The sequence below is a fragment of the Paramisgurnus dabryanus genome, chromosome 22 (assembly GCF_030506205.2).
Source record: "Paramisgurnus dabryanus chromosome 22, PD_genome_1.1, whole genome shotgun sequence".
Classification (NCBI taxonomy): Eukaryota; Metazoa; Chordata; class Actinopteri; order Cypriniformes; family Cobitidae; genus Paramisgurnus; species Paramisgurnus dabryanus.
The window spans coordinates 2,570,841-2,588,982 of record NC_133358.1 but is presented as its reverse complement, the minus strand read 5'-3'; the positions used below and the strand labels follow the sequence as shown (position 1 = coordinate 2,588,982).

General features: G+C 37.0%; 1 protein-coding gene across 1 annotated transcript in view; it reads left to right on the top strand.

The window, feature by feature from the left end:
- Window positions 1-5,745: 5,745 nt before the first annotated feature.
- ofcc1 (orofacial cleft 1 candidate 1) overlaps window positions 5,746-18,142 on the top strand; it is a 73,820-nt gene continuing 61,423 nt past the window's right edge. Inside the window, exons 1-5 of the mRNA XM_065288009.1 lie at window positions 5,746-5,751; window positions 5,884-6,147; window positions 7,327-7,468; window positions 15,120-15,211; window positions 17,725-17,813. Of these exons, the coding sequence (XP_065144081.1) occupies window positions 5,746-5,751; window positions 5,884-6,147; window positions 7,327-7,468; window positions 15,120-15,211; window positions 17,725-17,813 (593 nt within the window). The remainder of the gene's footprint in view (window positions 5,752-5,883; window positions 6,148-7,326; window positions 7,469-15,119; window positions 15,212-17,724; window positions 17,814-18,142) is intronic.

Genomic DNA, 18,142 nt, shown 5'->3' with positions numbered 1-18,142 from the left:
TACCATGGTTCAACAAATAATGTAAAGGTTAAATATTAATTAAATAATAATATACTTATTCACTACAAAAAAATAGTAATTAAAATAAAATAATAATAAAAAGTAATTTACTTTAGACACAGATCAAGCTTGAGTTTTGTTATCAATATTAAACTGCATAATATAGTCTATGAATCACCATGTATTTGGAGATACACAAAAGGCTAATATTTTTATTACATTTTTAAAACATTTAAAATTTTATTAAAAATTAGCTGAATAATTAAGTTGCTAATGCTAATCATTACTAGGCATATCTCTATTTACCTGTTCTGCCCTACAAAGGCAAAAGGCAGTAACTTCGTTTTTGGTCGAAAATTAGTTATTTATATTTTTGGGACATTCAAGACCTCCTTTATCATGTGGATAAGTATCTTGAGTCAATTTTTAAAAAAAAAACAAGAAGGAAATAACTGACAACTAAAGTCACTAAAAAGTCTAAACTTTAAAGTCATTTTTCTCAGTTCTACACTCTAGTGAGTTAAGGTCTTTTGCCTTTGTAGGGCAGTGTTGCCACTTGTGTTTGTCCTATTGAAAATAAATCGGTAAGCTTGGCACATTTGGCAGCATTCTCCTCCAATGTCTTTCTTTTCTTCAACCTGACTTTTACAGCCCCCCCAGCCTCTTCCTTTCACCCATCCTCCTTGAAACATGTACCGTTGAGTATACTAGTCCTTAAAAAACAATTATTATTTCTGAAAACAAGTGAAATAAATGACAAGTAAATTACCCTCACCCATATATAAAATCTAACACGTATCAACTATTACACTGAGCTAACGGTAATGTGTAAAATGAATGTATACAATGTTAGCTACTTGAATTCTTGCCTGGCTGAGACATACAGTAGCTTTTTTAAAATGACTATGCCACTTATGTCAGTTTTAGATGAACTGTTTCTTTAAATGTTTGAGCTTTGTCTTTTCTCTTTCTACTGTGGAGTTTGCTCCGTAAACACAGGTCTGTTTTGAAGGAAATGTGATGGCAGTGATGTTTTAATAGATTCCCAGCATGCAGTTGTTCCACCTGAGAACTTACATAGACCCGAAGCACGGCGTCTCACTCGTTTAATCGTGTTTTCACTCTCTCTCTCTCCCTTTTTTAATCTCCTCTTCTTTTTCAATTGATACAGTCAGCAGTGTTCTTGCTTATTTTTCAGTGAATTAAGCATATGAAATATTTTTCAATATGTATAATGTGGGAGATTATGGCATAAATTTGAGGCCTGACGCTGAGAATCTATGCCATTTTTTAGGTATGAGCACAAAACGATTAGAAAAGAAACACATGATGAATGTGATAAAACAAGTCTCCTCCGTTTTCCATTACTCCTAATGGGGGGCTGGAATATTTCAGGCGTGATTGATGAACTCAAGCGCTTCTTTCTGTCACTTCATTTTTTAAAGGTCTGTCTTCTGCTCGATGGGTAAATAAAGATCTCGGCGTGTTAAATGCTAGAATTCCTCATGCCGCTTTCTCTTGATATTTTGCATTTTTCCTTAAACGTGTTTGTTTTGCTTACATATGTTCCAGTGATGTCACGGCTGTCACGTTAAAATCAAAACATGCTGGCGCCCCTTCCTGAATCCAGCTGAAATTTCATCATCTAAGATTTGAGAACACAATAAGTGAGCAGAAAGTATGTATGAAAATTAGGGCTGTCAATAGATTAAAATATTTAATCTAGATTAATCGCATGATTTCATGAGTTAACTCGCGATTAATCGCAAATTAATCTAACATTTTTATCTGTTCTAAATTTACCTCCATTTAAAAATTTTCAGTTTTTTAATACTCTAATCAACATGGGTGTGGACAAATATAGGTGCTTTATGCAAATTTATGTTACACCAGCCTGTTTACATTTTCAACAGAACCATCAGCCATTGTTTTGTATATGAATTTTCATTTCAGAAGACCCTTTTCTTTCTCCATTTCTGTTTGCTGCTGCATCATTTGTGAGCTGTGCTGACAAATTAAGTCGGAATGAGCAAATTTTATAAAATGAGTGTTTTATATTTTGACATTCTCAATTAAAAAACTTCAAAACAATGCATGACTTGTTTGAATCTAGGTCATTTTGAGAAAAATCCCAAATTACCACAAAATTACCACATCCATACCTTGAAATAATAGATTTAATAAATAGATTTAGCACACACAAAGTTAAAAACAATATCAATATATGTTAAATTTTTATCTTTCTTTTTGTGTGATTGACATTGAGACAGACAACTTTAAGATCTACTGTAATGCAAGGATCTTTAATGTTAACACATCAGATATTTTTCCACAGTTAACCAAACATTCACTTCAGATATAACAGATTATAGGTCCTAGTCCTACCTGCGTGAATTCTTGTCAAAACAGATATTTTTCAAACTGTAATTTTGTGTAGATGTCTACATATCGGGGTCGCACACTCGCTCCTCTGTGTACACGCGAGGAAGATTGTTTCTGAGTCTTGTCGCTCTTAATAACTCTTTAAACATTAATCAGGTCCCAAACTTTATCTCTCTTAATAACCCTTTTAAAGCAACACTATGTAGTTTTTTTTAACCTTTAAATAATGTCTCTAAAATTATTTCAGTGATAGAACAACTTTTAACTGGACAAATTGTACTGTTGCTGCAACCTGAGCAGCCTCCTAGCTGCTACAAGCACACTCTGAAAGTGGCGGTGGAGGGTAGAGCACACAGCTCCGCCCCTCCCCCTGCCTGCAGAAGAGTGTCTGATAGCAGGCACTGTTGTGCTTTTCAACCACATGGGGGAGCTGTAAGTCATTTTTACATGGAAACTACATAGTGTTGCTTTAACATCAAGCAAGCCCTGCAATTTATTTTTACATTTCTGCATGCTTTAAAAGCGAAACCAAAATACGCAGATGGAGACCCATCTTCCATCTTTGCAATAGATCATTTATGACGGTTCACCTCTCAGAAAACGTACAAATAAATCATTTTAGATGTTTAATGACCATTTAGAGCATTGGATGTGATAGACAAGAGCTTAATGTTCTTATTTTTTTGAAAACCTCTGACTCATTTAGACAGCACGTGTCACAGTAAGGCTGCGTCCTAATATATCCAGCTATAGGCTGGACCAAGGGCGTTGCGTTAATCACTGTTAATAAAATTTATTAATTAAGTTGCGTTAATTTTGACAGCCCTAATGAAAATGCATTATAGTATATAATATTTTTAATACCGTTGAATTGCATACTTTATACCTGTACACATTTTGTAATCATTTGTGAAAACTGCTAGTGGTGTTTAAAATAGGAGCATGGTGTGATCTGGTATAAAGCATTTAATGTGTTTTCCCTGAACTAACACACCTTCTGTGTTATTATTCATTGTGCTGCCCACCAGGGTCCTGCGACATTAGATCAGAAATGTCTTGTCTGCAAGTGTTCATTTATCACAAAATAGAGTAACACGAGTAACCAACTCATTAAAATTTCAGGAATTGTAACTGCGTTACTTGATTTAAAAAAAAAAAATACTTCATTACATGTTAATTACCGCTAAAAATAGTGGAATTACAGTAACGGAATTACTTTGTAACCCGTTACTCCCGTCATTGTTTTTAACACAACTTGTGTTGGCCCTTTCATTTATTTTAACATAAAATAATGCCTTAAATGGCATGACACACACAATGTGTAAAACATTAACACATCATTTTTTGCAAGGTATAGAACTGAATCAAAAAGTTAAACAAACATCTTAAAGATAATTAAAGCTGCAAGCAGCGATGAAAGGGCCCTCGCACCGATGGCCACTGCCAGCCGATGGCCTTAGAAAAGCAGTGAACAGTGGGGGATATGCATTTAAGTGAGTAAATATAGGAGGAATATGGCAATGTTATTTTGCAGCAGGAGGCACAATAACTAAAACTGAATAGTGTACATGAATGCCTTCAGTCCTAGAGTCTTATTAAACATAATTAGAGCACAGATTGAACACTGTATGTTTAAGATAATGTAAAACATGCCTGTTCACCGTGCCAGTAGGTGACGCTATGACTGAACTGAATATTGCCATGTTGATGTGTTCAGTCCTGGACTCTTATCAATCATGTGAAGGCGTCAGTCGAGGGCGCTCCGCTGAGCCTCATTGAAGTTGCATTAAAAGCATATAGTCCTATAATGCTGACGTGCTCATCGCGAATGTTCAGCCACAAACTGCAAGTTTGGAAAAAACTGTTATGGTGTTCCTGATTCTCAACCTGTGGATGTTTTTCATCGCTAAAAGGGAGATTGGGAACTTACAGTAGAGCACAGATGACAACATGTTTGCTCGAGACAGAGCAAGCTAGCAGTAAGGTAAAGCTAATCTACATTATAGCGATGACGCTGTAGTGACAACTTTCTCAGACCAATCAGGATCTACAGTGTTTTCGCGTCACGTTTGGTATCAGCTCGGGTCGCTTGGAACCCCAACCGAGGTGGTACGAAAAAAAGTATCGGGTACAACGTACTGCACCCAATGGAAAAGCTCTCAAAAGTAAGCTGACCCGATCCAAACTAAACCAAACCGTGGGGTACTTTGCAATGGAAAAGCACCATTAGCAATCATGTGAAGTTTGGGAACAATTGGACATTGTACGCCTGAGTTCCAGCAATCTGTTTCATAGTGAAACATCACATTTTGGCGGTCCGGAACAGACACAAATTTTAACATAGAATCAAATCCTTCGCAATTAAGCATCACAAAGGCCTTAAGATGAAACTCACCAAATGTGATGAAGATCCAACGAAAACTGAAGGAAGAGTTAGTTCAAGTATGACTGCTGGAAATATGAAAAACTGAGCCAAATCTGAGAAATAATTAAAAATAGCTGACTTCCTGTTTGGTGTAGGGCGTTGCTCCAAGAGACTTTTTTTGTTTGGCTTGTAATAATACATGAGCATACCGAAATTCGTACATGTACATTAAACACAGTCCAAGGGCTACTTCGTTGAATATTTAAAAGTGGCGCTGAAACATGCCCCTTCAGGTTGCCAGCTGGTGGCACTATGACTATGAAAATTGAAATGTAGATGTGTTCAGGTCAGGACTCTTAGCAATCATGTGAAATTTGGGACAGATCGGACACTGCATGCCTGTCCAGCAACTTCCTGTTTCATGGGAAAACATCAAATTTGTCGGGCCAGAACCGACACAAATTTTTATGTAGAGTCAAAGCCTTAACATGACACTCACCAAATATGAAGATGATCCGACGAAAACTGTAGGAGGAGTTCGATAAAGTATGACACCTGAAAATGACAAAAACTGCGCCCAAATCACAAAAATAGCTGACTTCCTGTTTGGTTTATGGCTTCGCTCCAAGATACTTTTTTGTAGGTCTTGTCATGCATCAGAAGCGTACCGAATTTCGTAGTTGTACGTCAAACACAGTTAGAGGCTGCTTCGTTGAAAATTTTTAGGTGGCGCTATAGAGCTATTTTCCCACGCCTAATTCCAAAGCCTACACCACATGTAAATGTTCACCACTCTTGACATCTGTGCAAAATTTCATGAGTTTCCGAGCATGTTTAGGCCCTCTAAAGTCCCGCTGAATTCCTTGAAGAACAATAGGGTCCTCACACCCCGGTGTAATGATATATGTGAAATAAAAAAACAGTCACAAACTGAAACAGGAAGTGTTTCTGGGCCAGTGTTGTTTACATCTTTTGAAATAGTCTATAAACAACATGAAATGAAAGTATGTCATGCAAAGAATAAAATTATGTCACCATCGTCATCATGAAGAACCTACCATAATGAAGCACTTGTACTGTTATTTAGATGATGCTTTCATCTGTCTTCATCTCAGAAACACATTTGTCCCTCTCAGGTTTTACCTGCGTCATGTGACCTGCTGCCATCCAGCGTGTTATTATTCAGGCTGTCGCTGCTGCCGAGCGACCACAGTCATGTGAGTTGTGCGGTGAGTTGGGGTGTGTTTCCTGTATGTGACTGCTCCCTCAATGTCCTCAATGGGAAGTTCAAGTCCCCTCTGCTGCGTGGTGAGCCGGACTCATCTCTCAAACAGTTCAGCGAAATTGAACATCTGCTTTCCACTGACCTGGACAACTGGATGTGCAACCTTTACTTTAAGGTGCGTTTTTAACAAAACTTAATTGCACATTTAGTTTACTACTGAAGCACTGTTGTTACCTTGAGTGAACTCAAGGGTTAAGAAAAGGCCCTGATCTCTCTTTCTTTATCTGTGTGTGTGTGCGTGTACGTGCACGTGTGCATTAGTATAAACGGCTCTAGCAAGAAAATTAAGAAATGGAGCCAGATTGTAAACAAACTGCATTTTTGCTTAGCAGATCCAGATGTATATCTGAGAAGCATTAATTTGTTACTAAACATAAGATTAAGCGAGAGAACAATAGCTTCTCTCATTTGGAGTATGTTGTGTTCATACAGTACAATAAGAAAGAATGTTGGATTATTAGTGGTATTACGGTATAAACTCTGTATATTTCTGTAGTTTAATTGTCTGCAACCTAACCCAACCCATCTCGTGTCCTACGTTCTAATCCAAAATATTATTAAGAAAAAGAAATGAATTCTCAAAACAAAAACCTTTGAGTTAAGGGCTCATTATACTTCTGCGTAGGTCCTATGGCGTCGTCGCCATCGTCGACATACAATGAAACAGCCAAAGAAGCAGCAGCTTGGCCAGTAAAATCACAAACTAAGAAAAAGAAGCAGCTTTTGTATATGATTTAAGAGGGCAAGTAGTGATGGAGGTAAATAGAGTTTGAGTTAAATCATTCCTCAACTTGGAACATCTTTGTGCTTACCGTTGCAAGAAGAAATGCCTATGAAGAAATGCGATGCATTCTTGGGAGGGGTTCTAGTGGACCAATCACAGCACTTTGTGATCCGCATAGAATGGACGCATTGTTAAAATTATGGCGAGGTGTGCGTCAAGCTACGCACAGCCTACGCATAACCTATGGCATAACTAAGGCATATAACCTAAGCATGAGTATAAATTGCACTTTACCTGGCAACTCTATGATGGTTTTTCACTGAAAGAAAATAGGTTGAGAGGTTTGTACTGATACAGATAACGTGAAATCCCCACATGCTTGAAAAAGCAACTTAAAAAACATAAACATTTTAAGGAGCTATGAATTTTACAGTGTACATTATTATAATTATGTGTTGTGTTTGATTCTGTGTCGGAGATAATGATATCCAAACTATGCCCTGAAGCAAAACATCTACAGCATCTTGTCACCTAATGTCCTTGTCAATCAGCAGATGTTTCCCTATGCAGGTAAAGAGACTCCCACAGGGTTGCACTGGGGTGCCAGAGCGCAGCTTCACCCCGCAGGTCCCTTCTCAACCCCAGGAGAGCTCCAGCCAAGGGCTTCCTCCCCACCAGGACACCTCAGCACCCTCCTCTGCCTCTCTGCCAGGTAGGACTCCTGCTCCCATGGACAGAAAGAAATGCCAACGAATGTCACAGCTCATCATAAACTCACACACAGACAGAGTGCAGCTGCCAGTTAGAATCTAGTGGGGAGTTCATGTGGAGAAAATGAACCTGCTGTACTACAAAACATGCCTAATTTGAGGAGCGCAATACACTCAAATTGTTTTCACTGTAAATGATGCTCACTAACTTAAGCTTTACACATTCTTACTCAATGGCATCATCATCATTCGTTGCAGCGTTAGTAAATGCCACATACTTCCCCTAATCAAAATTCTCAGCCAGAAGCCGATTCACATCGCAGTGCCGAGCCGTGGTGCAGGCAGCGTGAGTGGGACGAAGCGCTAGTGAGATTTCTAATGGAGCTCGTTCACTTGTCTACACCTCCATTAGCTTATTGATTTTTTCATTGTGTTTGTTGCTTGCCATTTGTTTAGGAAATAGCAGATGAGTCTGAAAAGTCAAGATTAAAGCTTTCGGAGCACTTGCCATATGTTTGTGTTGAACGCTGTACAGAAGATTTTCACAGTCACATTGAAACAAATCAAGCAAATCAAGCAAGCGTTCACATTACGTCACTGCGTCCTTTTACTTTTCTTGTTGCCTGCCAAATAGAGATAGATGAAGCTGTTCTTGTTCAAAAAGTAATTTGGACATGTCTCAGTCTTCTTATGGTGTTCCAATACTTGTCATTGCATTGTTTTTTAACCCAGACTTGACTACAGATATTAATGGTACTTGGCTTGTCAAAGATACGACTTCTCCAAACAAGGTGCTAAAGACCAATCAGAACATATTAGCAACTGCATTGCAACCCTTTGAAGTCTATATTTACACATCTAAAAGATGTTTTTATCCAAAGCAACTAAGTGTGCATTTAAGGCAAACATTTTAGTAAGTGTTCCCTATATTTAAACCCTTGACCAGGTGAGCTACTGGAACATCTTGCTACCCACAATGACTCATGGTAGGCCACATAGCAATACCATAACTCCTCAGAGTTATGCATATAGCAACAACAACAAAAAACACACACACTTAAGAACACTCCAGAAATCGTAGTCTTGGCTGTGATGTAACTACACATAAACGTCACTTAAAAAATTTATATTTAATGTAAACATTTTGTTTTAATGAGTGGTATGTAAAGAATTAAATGCCAGCAATCCATTGCGGAAAGATGAGATTTTACAGGAAAGAGGCAAATAAGCAGTTTCCTTTAGCACGTCTATAGGTCTAGCAGTTTCATTTCCATACGTGTCTCCAAGCATTTTGTTCTTACTCAAGTCATGAACGTCTTGATGGCACTGGACCGATCCAACACACGCAGCTTCATTTGGTATTGATCTAGCACAAAGACCATTGTTCTGCTATTAATCTTTCTTTCTTTTTTTTGGCAGTACTCATCTTTATTTAACAGAGCTGAGCAAGAAAAAAGTTTCTGGGGTGCTCAGCTTTAAACATCACATAGGCTTTTTAATTACAAATGAGTTGTGACAGGTCTGCTGGGTAGCAACCTGTCCCATTTTAAGCGTGATGCTAGCTGACAGCTCGGCGCTGTTCTCAGAGCGCTGCAACATGTGGAAGAAATTGGTCTTTTACATTTCACAGCTTGTCACTTCCTCTCTGCTGTGAACTTTGACCTCCCACTGTGCTCCTAACACCCCACATGGGAAGTGTCCCCACACCACACTCTGGGAGAGTTGCGTTCCACTTGCTACGCATGCCAAAAACAGGAGAAGCAGATGAAAGAAAAAGGTATCCCAAAAAGAATAAAGTCAGCTTTGGGTCTCCAGTCTGACTCAAATAACTGATCAAAAGGTGTCACTCGCCGGACATCACAGTATCAGAGCGCTGAGCAGAGATGACGTTAGCATAAGGATCAGTTCAGGTTGCATTACTTCTACACACAGTTATGATATTCAGGTGGAGTTATCCTATCAGGAAAGAGACCGAAGATTGAACTGACAACCTCACATTACTTTCAAACTCGGTGAGGAAAACTACAAATAGGGAACTTCCATCATACAATTTGGCCTGGGAAATGTTTAAGTAAAGGGAAAAATATTTTATTAACATACCTGATGACTAACGTTCTCGAAATGCTGTAGCTTAACAAGCAACTTTTTTAATATACAGGTGGTTTTGTGCATCACATCATTCACTAATGTCACAGCCCAACAGGACAACATTTAAAGTTTTGTTGTTAAAAGTTTTTTTTTTTAATTCCGCTGTCATATGTTTTGACTCTGTTAGATACATTATGCATTTTTAGTTTAGTTTATAATTCTACTAAATTTCAGTTTTAATGACAGAAAAATACTGGTCTGATTAATAAATAAAACAAAAAACTTTTTTAAAAAGGCTTTTGTATTTTGTATTTGTTAACATTAGTAAATGTATTAGCTAACTTGAACTAACATTAAGAAATATAGATTTTCAGCATTTATTAATCTTTGTTAATGTTTGTTAATCCCAAAACAATTTTTCATGTGCATTAACTTATTTTACAACCTTTGATTTTAAAAATGTATTAGAAAATGCTGGAGGTAACATTAACAAAGATTGATACACTTATTGGGTTGATTTTAACCCAAGGCTGGGTAACTATTGGACAGAAAACATTTATGGGTTAAAATGACCCAAATAATGGGTTGTTTTAACCCAACTGCTGGGTTGTTTTAACATGGTTGATTATCAATAACCCAGCAGTTTGGTAAAAACAACCCATCATTTTAACTCAGAAATGTCTTCTGTCCAATAGTTACCCAGCCCTGGGTTAAAAACAACCCAAGAATTTTTAGAGTGTAAATGCTGTAGTATTGTTCATTGCTAACTACAAATACAACCTTGTTGAAGTGTTACCAAAAACATCTTATAGTGATATATGTGCTTATATTCCATGATAACAGTCGTTTTTTTGACTTAAATATGAGCTAATGGTGAGTTAAGGCAAACACTAATCACAAACTAAATTAACTACAACCCGACTCAAACTCATACACGAATAACATCCACCAACGTTCCATACATGTTGATTAATACATTCAACAAGATAACATTATTGTCATCATTTCCTCATCCTCAAGTTGTTCCAAACATGTATACATTTCTTTGTTCGGATAAACACAAATGAAGATATTTTGAAGAATGTTTTTAACCAAACAGATCTGGGGCACCCTTTACTTCAAAAGTAGGAACAAAATAATACTATGGAAGTGAACGGTGCCTAGATCTGTTTGGTAATTAAAATTATACAAAAAATATTCACTTGTGTTCAGCAGAACAAAACATTTATACAGGCTCTAAAACAAAACAAACTGCAAACCATTGTATCTTAAAAAAGAGTATTTCTCTAAAACTAAGACATACGTGACAAATAGAAGCCGTGACTGCTAATATTGTTTTCCCTCATTTAAATCAGCAGAAATGAGAAGAAAATTCTATGTTCATTGCAACATATGATGTAGCTGCAGGCACTGAGTTAACTGACCTTTCACATTGGGTGAATGATCCAGTTACACTAGGTCTGTTTGAATTCAAATGACTAATTAAATTAGGTCTTTCTGCTCTGATCACCCTTAGTGGATCTGTAACTACATATATGGGACAGGGCTTTGGAAGCTGCAGTATGTTTGATTGCATCTCCCCCTTAAGTAAATGCATCATAGTGAGCTTTGCCCTTCAGTGCAGCGACAGTCTCTGGGATTTTCTGAAATACAGCCGTCCTCTTTCAGATCCTTGTCCCTAAGGGATCTAATCCGGCCACAGTGGCAATCCCTAATATAGAATCAGATTCACACTGCTTTCTTACCACAATTAATTTATCACTGCACTTTAAATAGATTTTTTAACCTTGATTACATCAAAAGAGATTTTCACAGAGATTGTAGCTTCTTAGCAAATTTGAGTCGGATGGATGTTTCCAACGCTTGCTTGCATGCAGGAAGATAAACATACTGCTCTGAGCTGATAATGCTGATTTTTAGACATTTTATCATTGCAAATATGCATTTGCTACATCAAATGAAGCTTTAAAGTTTACGGCATTTGCTTACACAGCTCACATATACAGTAAATGGAAAATTCCCATGATGAATAATTACATAAAATATCAGGAAATTAAAGTCATGGAAAGGAATAAAATGTAAGTGTCATTAAATGGCTATAGTTATTTTATCTTTTATCATTCAATGGAATTTGCTATTGAAATAAATGATTAATTAGATTTTTTTAAGTCTGTACACACAGTTTTGTTGTGATTAGTGCAGATTTGGGAATGATCAAAATTTATTTAGAATTGATGGTCTATTTAGGGACTTACATTAACGTTTAATCAATAATTCACTGTCATTTGATTTAAGGCAACTCTGGTGCAATTAAAAGCCTAGGTGAATGGAAAGGTTTGTGTAGGTCACCCTGCCCTTCAGGGCCATTTCTTGCTCTCTCCACGTTTGTGGTAGGCAGAGGATAACAAGCCTCAGTGGTTCACCCAGGAGTATGTGGGTTCTGGCTGCAGTCCTCCAAGTTCATGGACATAGCCTATAGCTGTCAACACTGGACTAATTCATACACCATCTACCCACACCATCTGACTATAGGGCCTGAGAAAGGATAATTAAAGGCAAAGTTGCAAAGTTAGGCTAGCTGGCCCATTGAAACATGCATGATTGTGGCACAAAGACGGGCAGAATGTTCTGCTGACAGGGATTCGATTCTCTGGACAGAGAACAGAAGTACAGTGCAGGCTTCTGCTACTTAGCTGCAGGCAGTAGATTGTAACAAGCAAAAGCTTAGAAAATATTTTATACACCGTGTAAAGCAGAGATACAGGTCTCTAAGTAATGTAAGGGTAACGTCTTTATTGTGTCAATATCTTTCTCAGTGATGTTACATGTCTTGAAAATAATTTTGACTTAATTACAAACATAAAAAGTGTATATAAACAGTGGTGTCAATATTTTCCTATCAATTTGAGCCTGAACCAGACCCAGGGAATATTAGCGAAGAGAATCGTGCAGAACCCGTGTTCGCACCGATCTTACAGGACATTTCAGAATGTTATGTTTTTTTGTTTGTAGTTAGATATGTTGTTACTTGTAGGTATTATTTGTTTACAGACTGCGGATCTACAGTGATCACTACGGACTGTATAGCACTGTTAATTTTTTCTTTATAGAAAGAGTGTAGCCAAATATCTATTGCCAGAACTATGAGCACATTACTTAAACAAACCATGGCTTTACTAAAGTGACTTTACCACAGCCTGTGGCTATAGGAGCATGTGAGTAAACACTGCAAAAAAAAGCTCTAATCAAAGAATAACTTTATTAAAACTGATAACACAAATGCCAACATTTGAAGTTCACTGGTGGGATTTAAAATAAGTTTGCATGTGTTTGTAACTTGTTTGTAACTGCATTTTTCAAATCAGTATAAATTAGCATTTAGCTAACTGGCTAGCAAAGCCAAATAGCGCTCGCTATTCATTGTTTACATTCTTGCAAGGCATCTCCCCCATTTGTTGCATGGTCCCGGGGGCAGGTTTTGTGTACATTTTTAGGTAGGGGATGTCACTGACCCAGGAAGCGTTATCTGTTAAAGCAAATATCTTCGGTTGCATTAAACTTTGAGCGTTGTAACTTTGCTGATGTTTGTTATGCTCAAACAACAACGTTACACACTAACTGTATTTAAAAAAGTGGATTCTGAATCAAGTTCTCCTTTAAACAAATTGTTGAATCCTGTGAATTACATTTTTTTTTTTTTTTTTTGGTGTTCAACATATATAAGCAGTGAATTTAAATTTGATGAATAATTCACTCAACCATCATTTAAGTGTCAACTTATTATTTTATTTTGGCCATGTAATATCACTATCAAAACTATAGTAGTTCATTGTCTTACATTTTTAATGAGCAACACAATGTACAGATCCAAACATAGAAAGGAAAATAGGCTATGACTGGAACAAACTGTTGGAGCAACCATGTAAGTAAATTATTGCTAAACATGTTGCATCAAACAATGTTGAATGACTGATAGGAAATTGGACAGGTTTCATAGCATAAAGGTATTGAATAAATATTGAATCCATTAACTGCCTCTTCCGAAGTAAAACCAGACTAGCACATCTTCTGTTCATGACAAATTTCTTTCCCTTCACTCTTTGACTCTGTAAAATTCAGCAGAACAGTTTGTATATAATTTGTTTCCGTTTTCTACAGTATATCATCGAGCATGTTGATCCAGTAAAAAGATTAAACATGATTATGCAGTATTTTTAATGAAATAAAATCACATAGCCATGCTTTTATAAATGTACTGTAAGGTTTTTTTTTTTCTTTTTAACTGCTGGCAATCTCAAATATTTACCAGAAAAACTTGTAATTAAAGCATACATCTATGTCTTTCAGATTGAATGTAATTCGATGTCAGTTTCAAAGTAGTAAGGAGGACATGTAAGCCCTGAATGCTCCTGCTATTAAAACCCATTTGAGTCTTCTTTAACTTTCCTGATACAATGCCTATATTTAAAAGTTATTATTACTGATATATTTAATCCCACAGCAGGAGAAAAATTATATCATCTGGGAAGTTTCCATATTTATTATATAGATGTGACTGGCTGAGGCAAAGAGAAAAAAGCAATGAAAAAAGTTTCTCATGGTAAAATTTTTACATGTATCAAGCTAAGGTTTACTTAATTGGACGCTCCAGGCAATGCAGGAACCCTCTTTTTAAATTCTGTGAATGTTAATATGCTAAATAATGCAAAGCTCCTGCACTTCAAGCATGAGACACACATCTGGCAGCTTACCATTTAAATTACAGACAGAGAGAGAGAGAAAGAGAGAGAGGGAGGGAGAGAGAGAAAACACTTCAAAAGTCATTTTCCAAAGGAAGGAAGAATGGCAAAATGTATTACAACTAAATTTAATTTTTTTTCAATTTTTCATCATGTCTAATTGTGTGCATTAGAGCAATGAAAAAAGGAGAGGTTGGGCTCAGAGATGTTGATGATGGTGTGTGTGTGTGTGTGTGTGTGTGTGTGTGTGTGTGTGTGTGTGTGTGTGTGTGTGTGTGTGTGTGTGTGTGTGTGTGTGTGTGTGTGTGTGTGTGTGTGTGTGTGTGTGTGTGTGTGAGAGAGAGAGAGAGAGAGAGAGAGAGAGAGAGAGAGAGAGAGAGAGAGAGAGAGAGAGAGAGAGAGAGAGAAAGAGAAAGAGAATGTGTGTGAGGAGAAACTTTTATCACTTTTCTCTGGCAGTACATTTAGTTTGTGTTGTTTAAAGCAGAACATTTACCACTCACATCAGTTACAACACTGATAATGCACATTAAAACAAATCATTTCATTCTGTGTTTTGCCTTATGCTGTAATATTTTTTATTTACAAAATATAGAAAGTGTAATTGAACTGTAAAATAAGTATTACAATGTAATTTACTTTTATATATATTAGAAACTTTAATATTTAAAGTAGGTCTCTTGTATTTTTGGTTTTGCACATTACTAGATGAATAAATGCTTTCACATTATTCATTTTATTATGTAATGCTCATTTAAATAATCCAACTATGAATCAGAGATCAGCTACCAGGAACAACAACAAAACAATTGTAATGTCATTGCAGGTAAGAAAACTGGAGCTATGTCAGCCCTAGAGCCCATGGAGCAGACAAAACACCCCGACGCTAACAAAACCAAGACTGGAATTCACAGCAAGGTAACTTTGTGATTAAGGAAACGTTTGTATCATTGTACCTAAGAAGGAGTGTGTCCAGATATTTATCACACTGTTTACATTTATATTTTTATGAAATATTTTGATTAATTTGATCACGATTTTATCTACCAGTATGAGTGTTTACACTCAGGAATGTTTAACGCAATATTCCTTTTATAATTTTATTCTGCAGATACGGCCCCATAATTAGTGTGTAAAAAAACGTCTGCAGATTTCGTCCGGGCCTGTGCATAAGTAATTATGAATTTCTTCGGTCATGTCTTATCTCGCCTACAGCAACAAATGAGCAGGACCGCCACTGTGGCCCCCTCCTTAAAAAGGTGCATGATGCCCCTGATCCTCCTCCTCTTTGCCTCTTGATCCAACTCCCCTTATTATCTGAGATTTGTCAAAATACATTTCACACTAACAGGTATTTTTCAGTCTTCAAAGCCAGTTTTGATGTGCTCGACAAGCCAAAACAGCTCCGATTCTGTGAAATCAGCAGTGCCAGCGCAAGTGCGCTCTCTTTAACCGCTCCCAACACGCCTTTTTCTGCGCTGCACAGGACTTAAGATAAATGAATCAAAGCGGCCATGTTACCTGCCACACTTTGAAGTGGTAATTGCAGAATAACTTCTCTGTGCTGATCTGACTTTGCTTATGTTGCACAGCTGCATTGTTGCATTCGCTTGTGCTTCTTTTTGCTGGCGTTGTTGGGATGAATGGGTGAAGGTGTAAACCTGCTCTACATGTTTACCTATATGTCATCAACCATTTACATTGCACATATATTTCTCTTCATTGAAATGTTTTTCTTTGTATTTTATTCTGAGTTTAGTCCCGTTAGTTCATGTGGCTCAGTTTGTGTTTCTGAGTTCTCATTGGCATTTAGATTAGGTCAGTATCTGTGCTTCAGCAGTGTGTCTGAGCCCACCCAGGGTCATAATGCTGCAGACTGGATGGAGAAATGCATGCTGTCGGCCTCACAAACAATGAACCATGCATTTCTCTGCGAAGGCACAATAAATTTAAAAAAAAATGTAGATACTGTATGAATACATTTTTGAGAGTACACAGTGGATTTGTGTCTGTCCAGTATTTAGAACATAAATAAGATGTGTCCCATTTTTTTCTTTTTCTTTTTTTAAATCATGTAGTATTTTAGTTTGCTTTGTGTTATGGTTTATTTTGTCATTGTCCAAAACATATGGTTGTAGTTTGTGATATGGGAGAGTGTTTATTTTTAAATTCAACAAAGTGTAATAACAAGCGGATGGTTGTGTGGTGCCCAAGATATTAAACTAGACTTTTGTGTCATTTTGTCTATATGGTAGTAAAGTAGTTACAATGTTTTTTTTTTTAGCAAATACAGATAGACAGATAACAATTTGCATTTTATTGGGGTTGAGGGTATATTGTTTTCAGACATACTGACAGTGCATTTTGAGCTGGGCCTTTTATTGTCACATCACCAATACCACCATGTGAAAGTGTGCATGAGTGCATGCTCCAGACAGTGCAGAATACAATAGGACAAACTGTACACATCACACTTTTACATAATATACACAGATGTACACAATATAAACATAATATACAGAACACAATGAACTCATGAAGTGCAAGGGCAAGTGTACACTTGATTTACATTAAATGTTTGTCATTATGTTGTCCTTCTGTTTGGCAGGTTACAAGAACATATCAATCAACTCATCAAAAGGAAAAACAAAGAATCAATTATTTTCATTTTATAATCATTTCACCTACACATCTGTGAAAATTAAATGAAGACTTTTGCTTTAGTCCCCTGTGTCTCAGATATTTCTCCATAAGTGTTACAGAAATCCCACAAAGTGTCACAAACTGCCATTCAGGTTTATTGTAGGGCAAGTTACAGAGATGTTCTGTTGCCGAATGTGTATTCCTTTAATTTTTTGGAGTGAGAAAGTGTATTTGCCACTTCAGATTTCAGATTTATTCTGTGAATACACTGATGTGATTTCATTGCATGCCATGATTCCTGTGACTGTAGGGCAGACCTTCATTACAAATTAAATCACATGTCTTCTGATGTCTGCACAACAGGCAAAGATTTTCATTTTGCTGCACATGTTGTAAGTGTGTCGGTGTGTTTCTAAAGAAAGTGAAAACAATGATGGCTTTTATGTGATTACCGTAACTTCCAGTATGTAGGCCCCTGTGATTGTCTGGATCCTATATGACAGTGTTTTCATGAAGATAATATGATAATGAGTGTCAATTTCTGGAGTTTATCAGGTGTGGTGTTTTAAACATCTCGTTTCTCTTTTCATTTGATCCTCTTTGTGTTTCACCACAACATTGATTAGATTGTCTGTAATGTAACTCGTTTCCTGTTGATTGTTTTGTGCGTGTGTGAGAAAAGGATGTCAGGGAGAAGTGCAGTGCTGTCGCTGAATTCCCGAGATAAATCATTGCAACTGTTTCCTGCTCCGATTTCAAATGACATGCACATGTGTCTCTCTGATCAGAGTGGCAGACAGAAGATGTTTGGGAGGAACAGTGAGATGCTCAGAGCCCTCGCTGAAAATCCGCTGGATCAATTTTCTTTCTCCGTGCGGTGAGTATAGCTTTTCAAACTCTGTTCCAGTGTGAATTAATGGAATAATGGTGTACTAATTCGGAACGCTCTACAGTATACACCGCATACTGGTTATTTCTTAGATAGCATGTAAAAAAGTTATGCAATTTGTTCAAACACACACACATTAGTTTTACCTATTGTATACACATCTATTGGCAATTCCATCAAATAACGAATCGAGAAAAAAGTTGATTTGACTTTTGGTTTATACGGGAAATGTAAGGTCAAACATATTGCATTGTGGGTGATGGTGTCATTTCAGTGGTATTTTATGGATACTGAAAATGCACGTACTGTGCACGCTA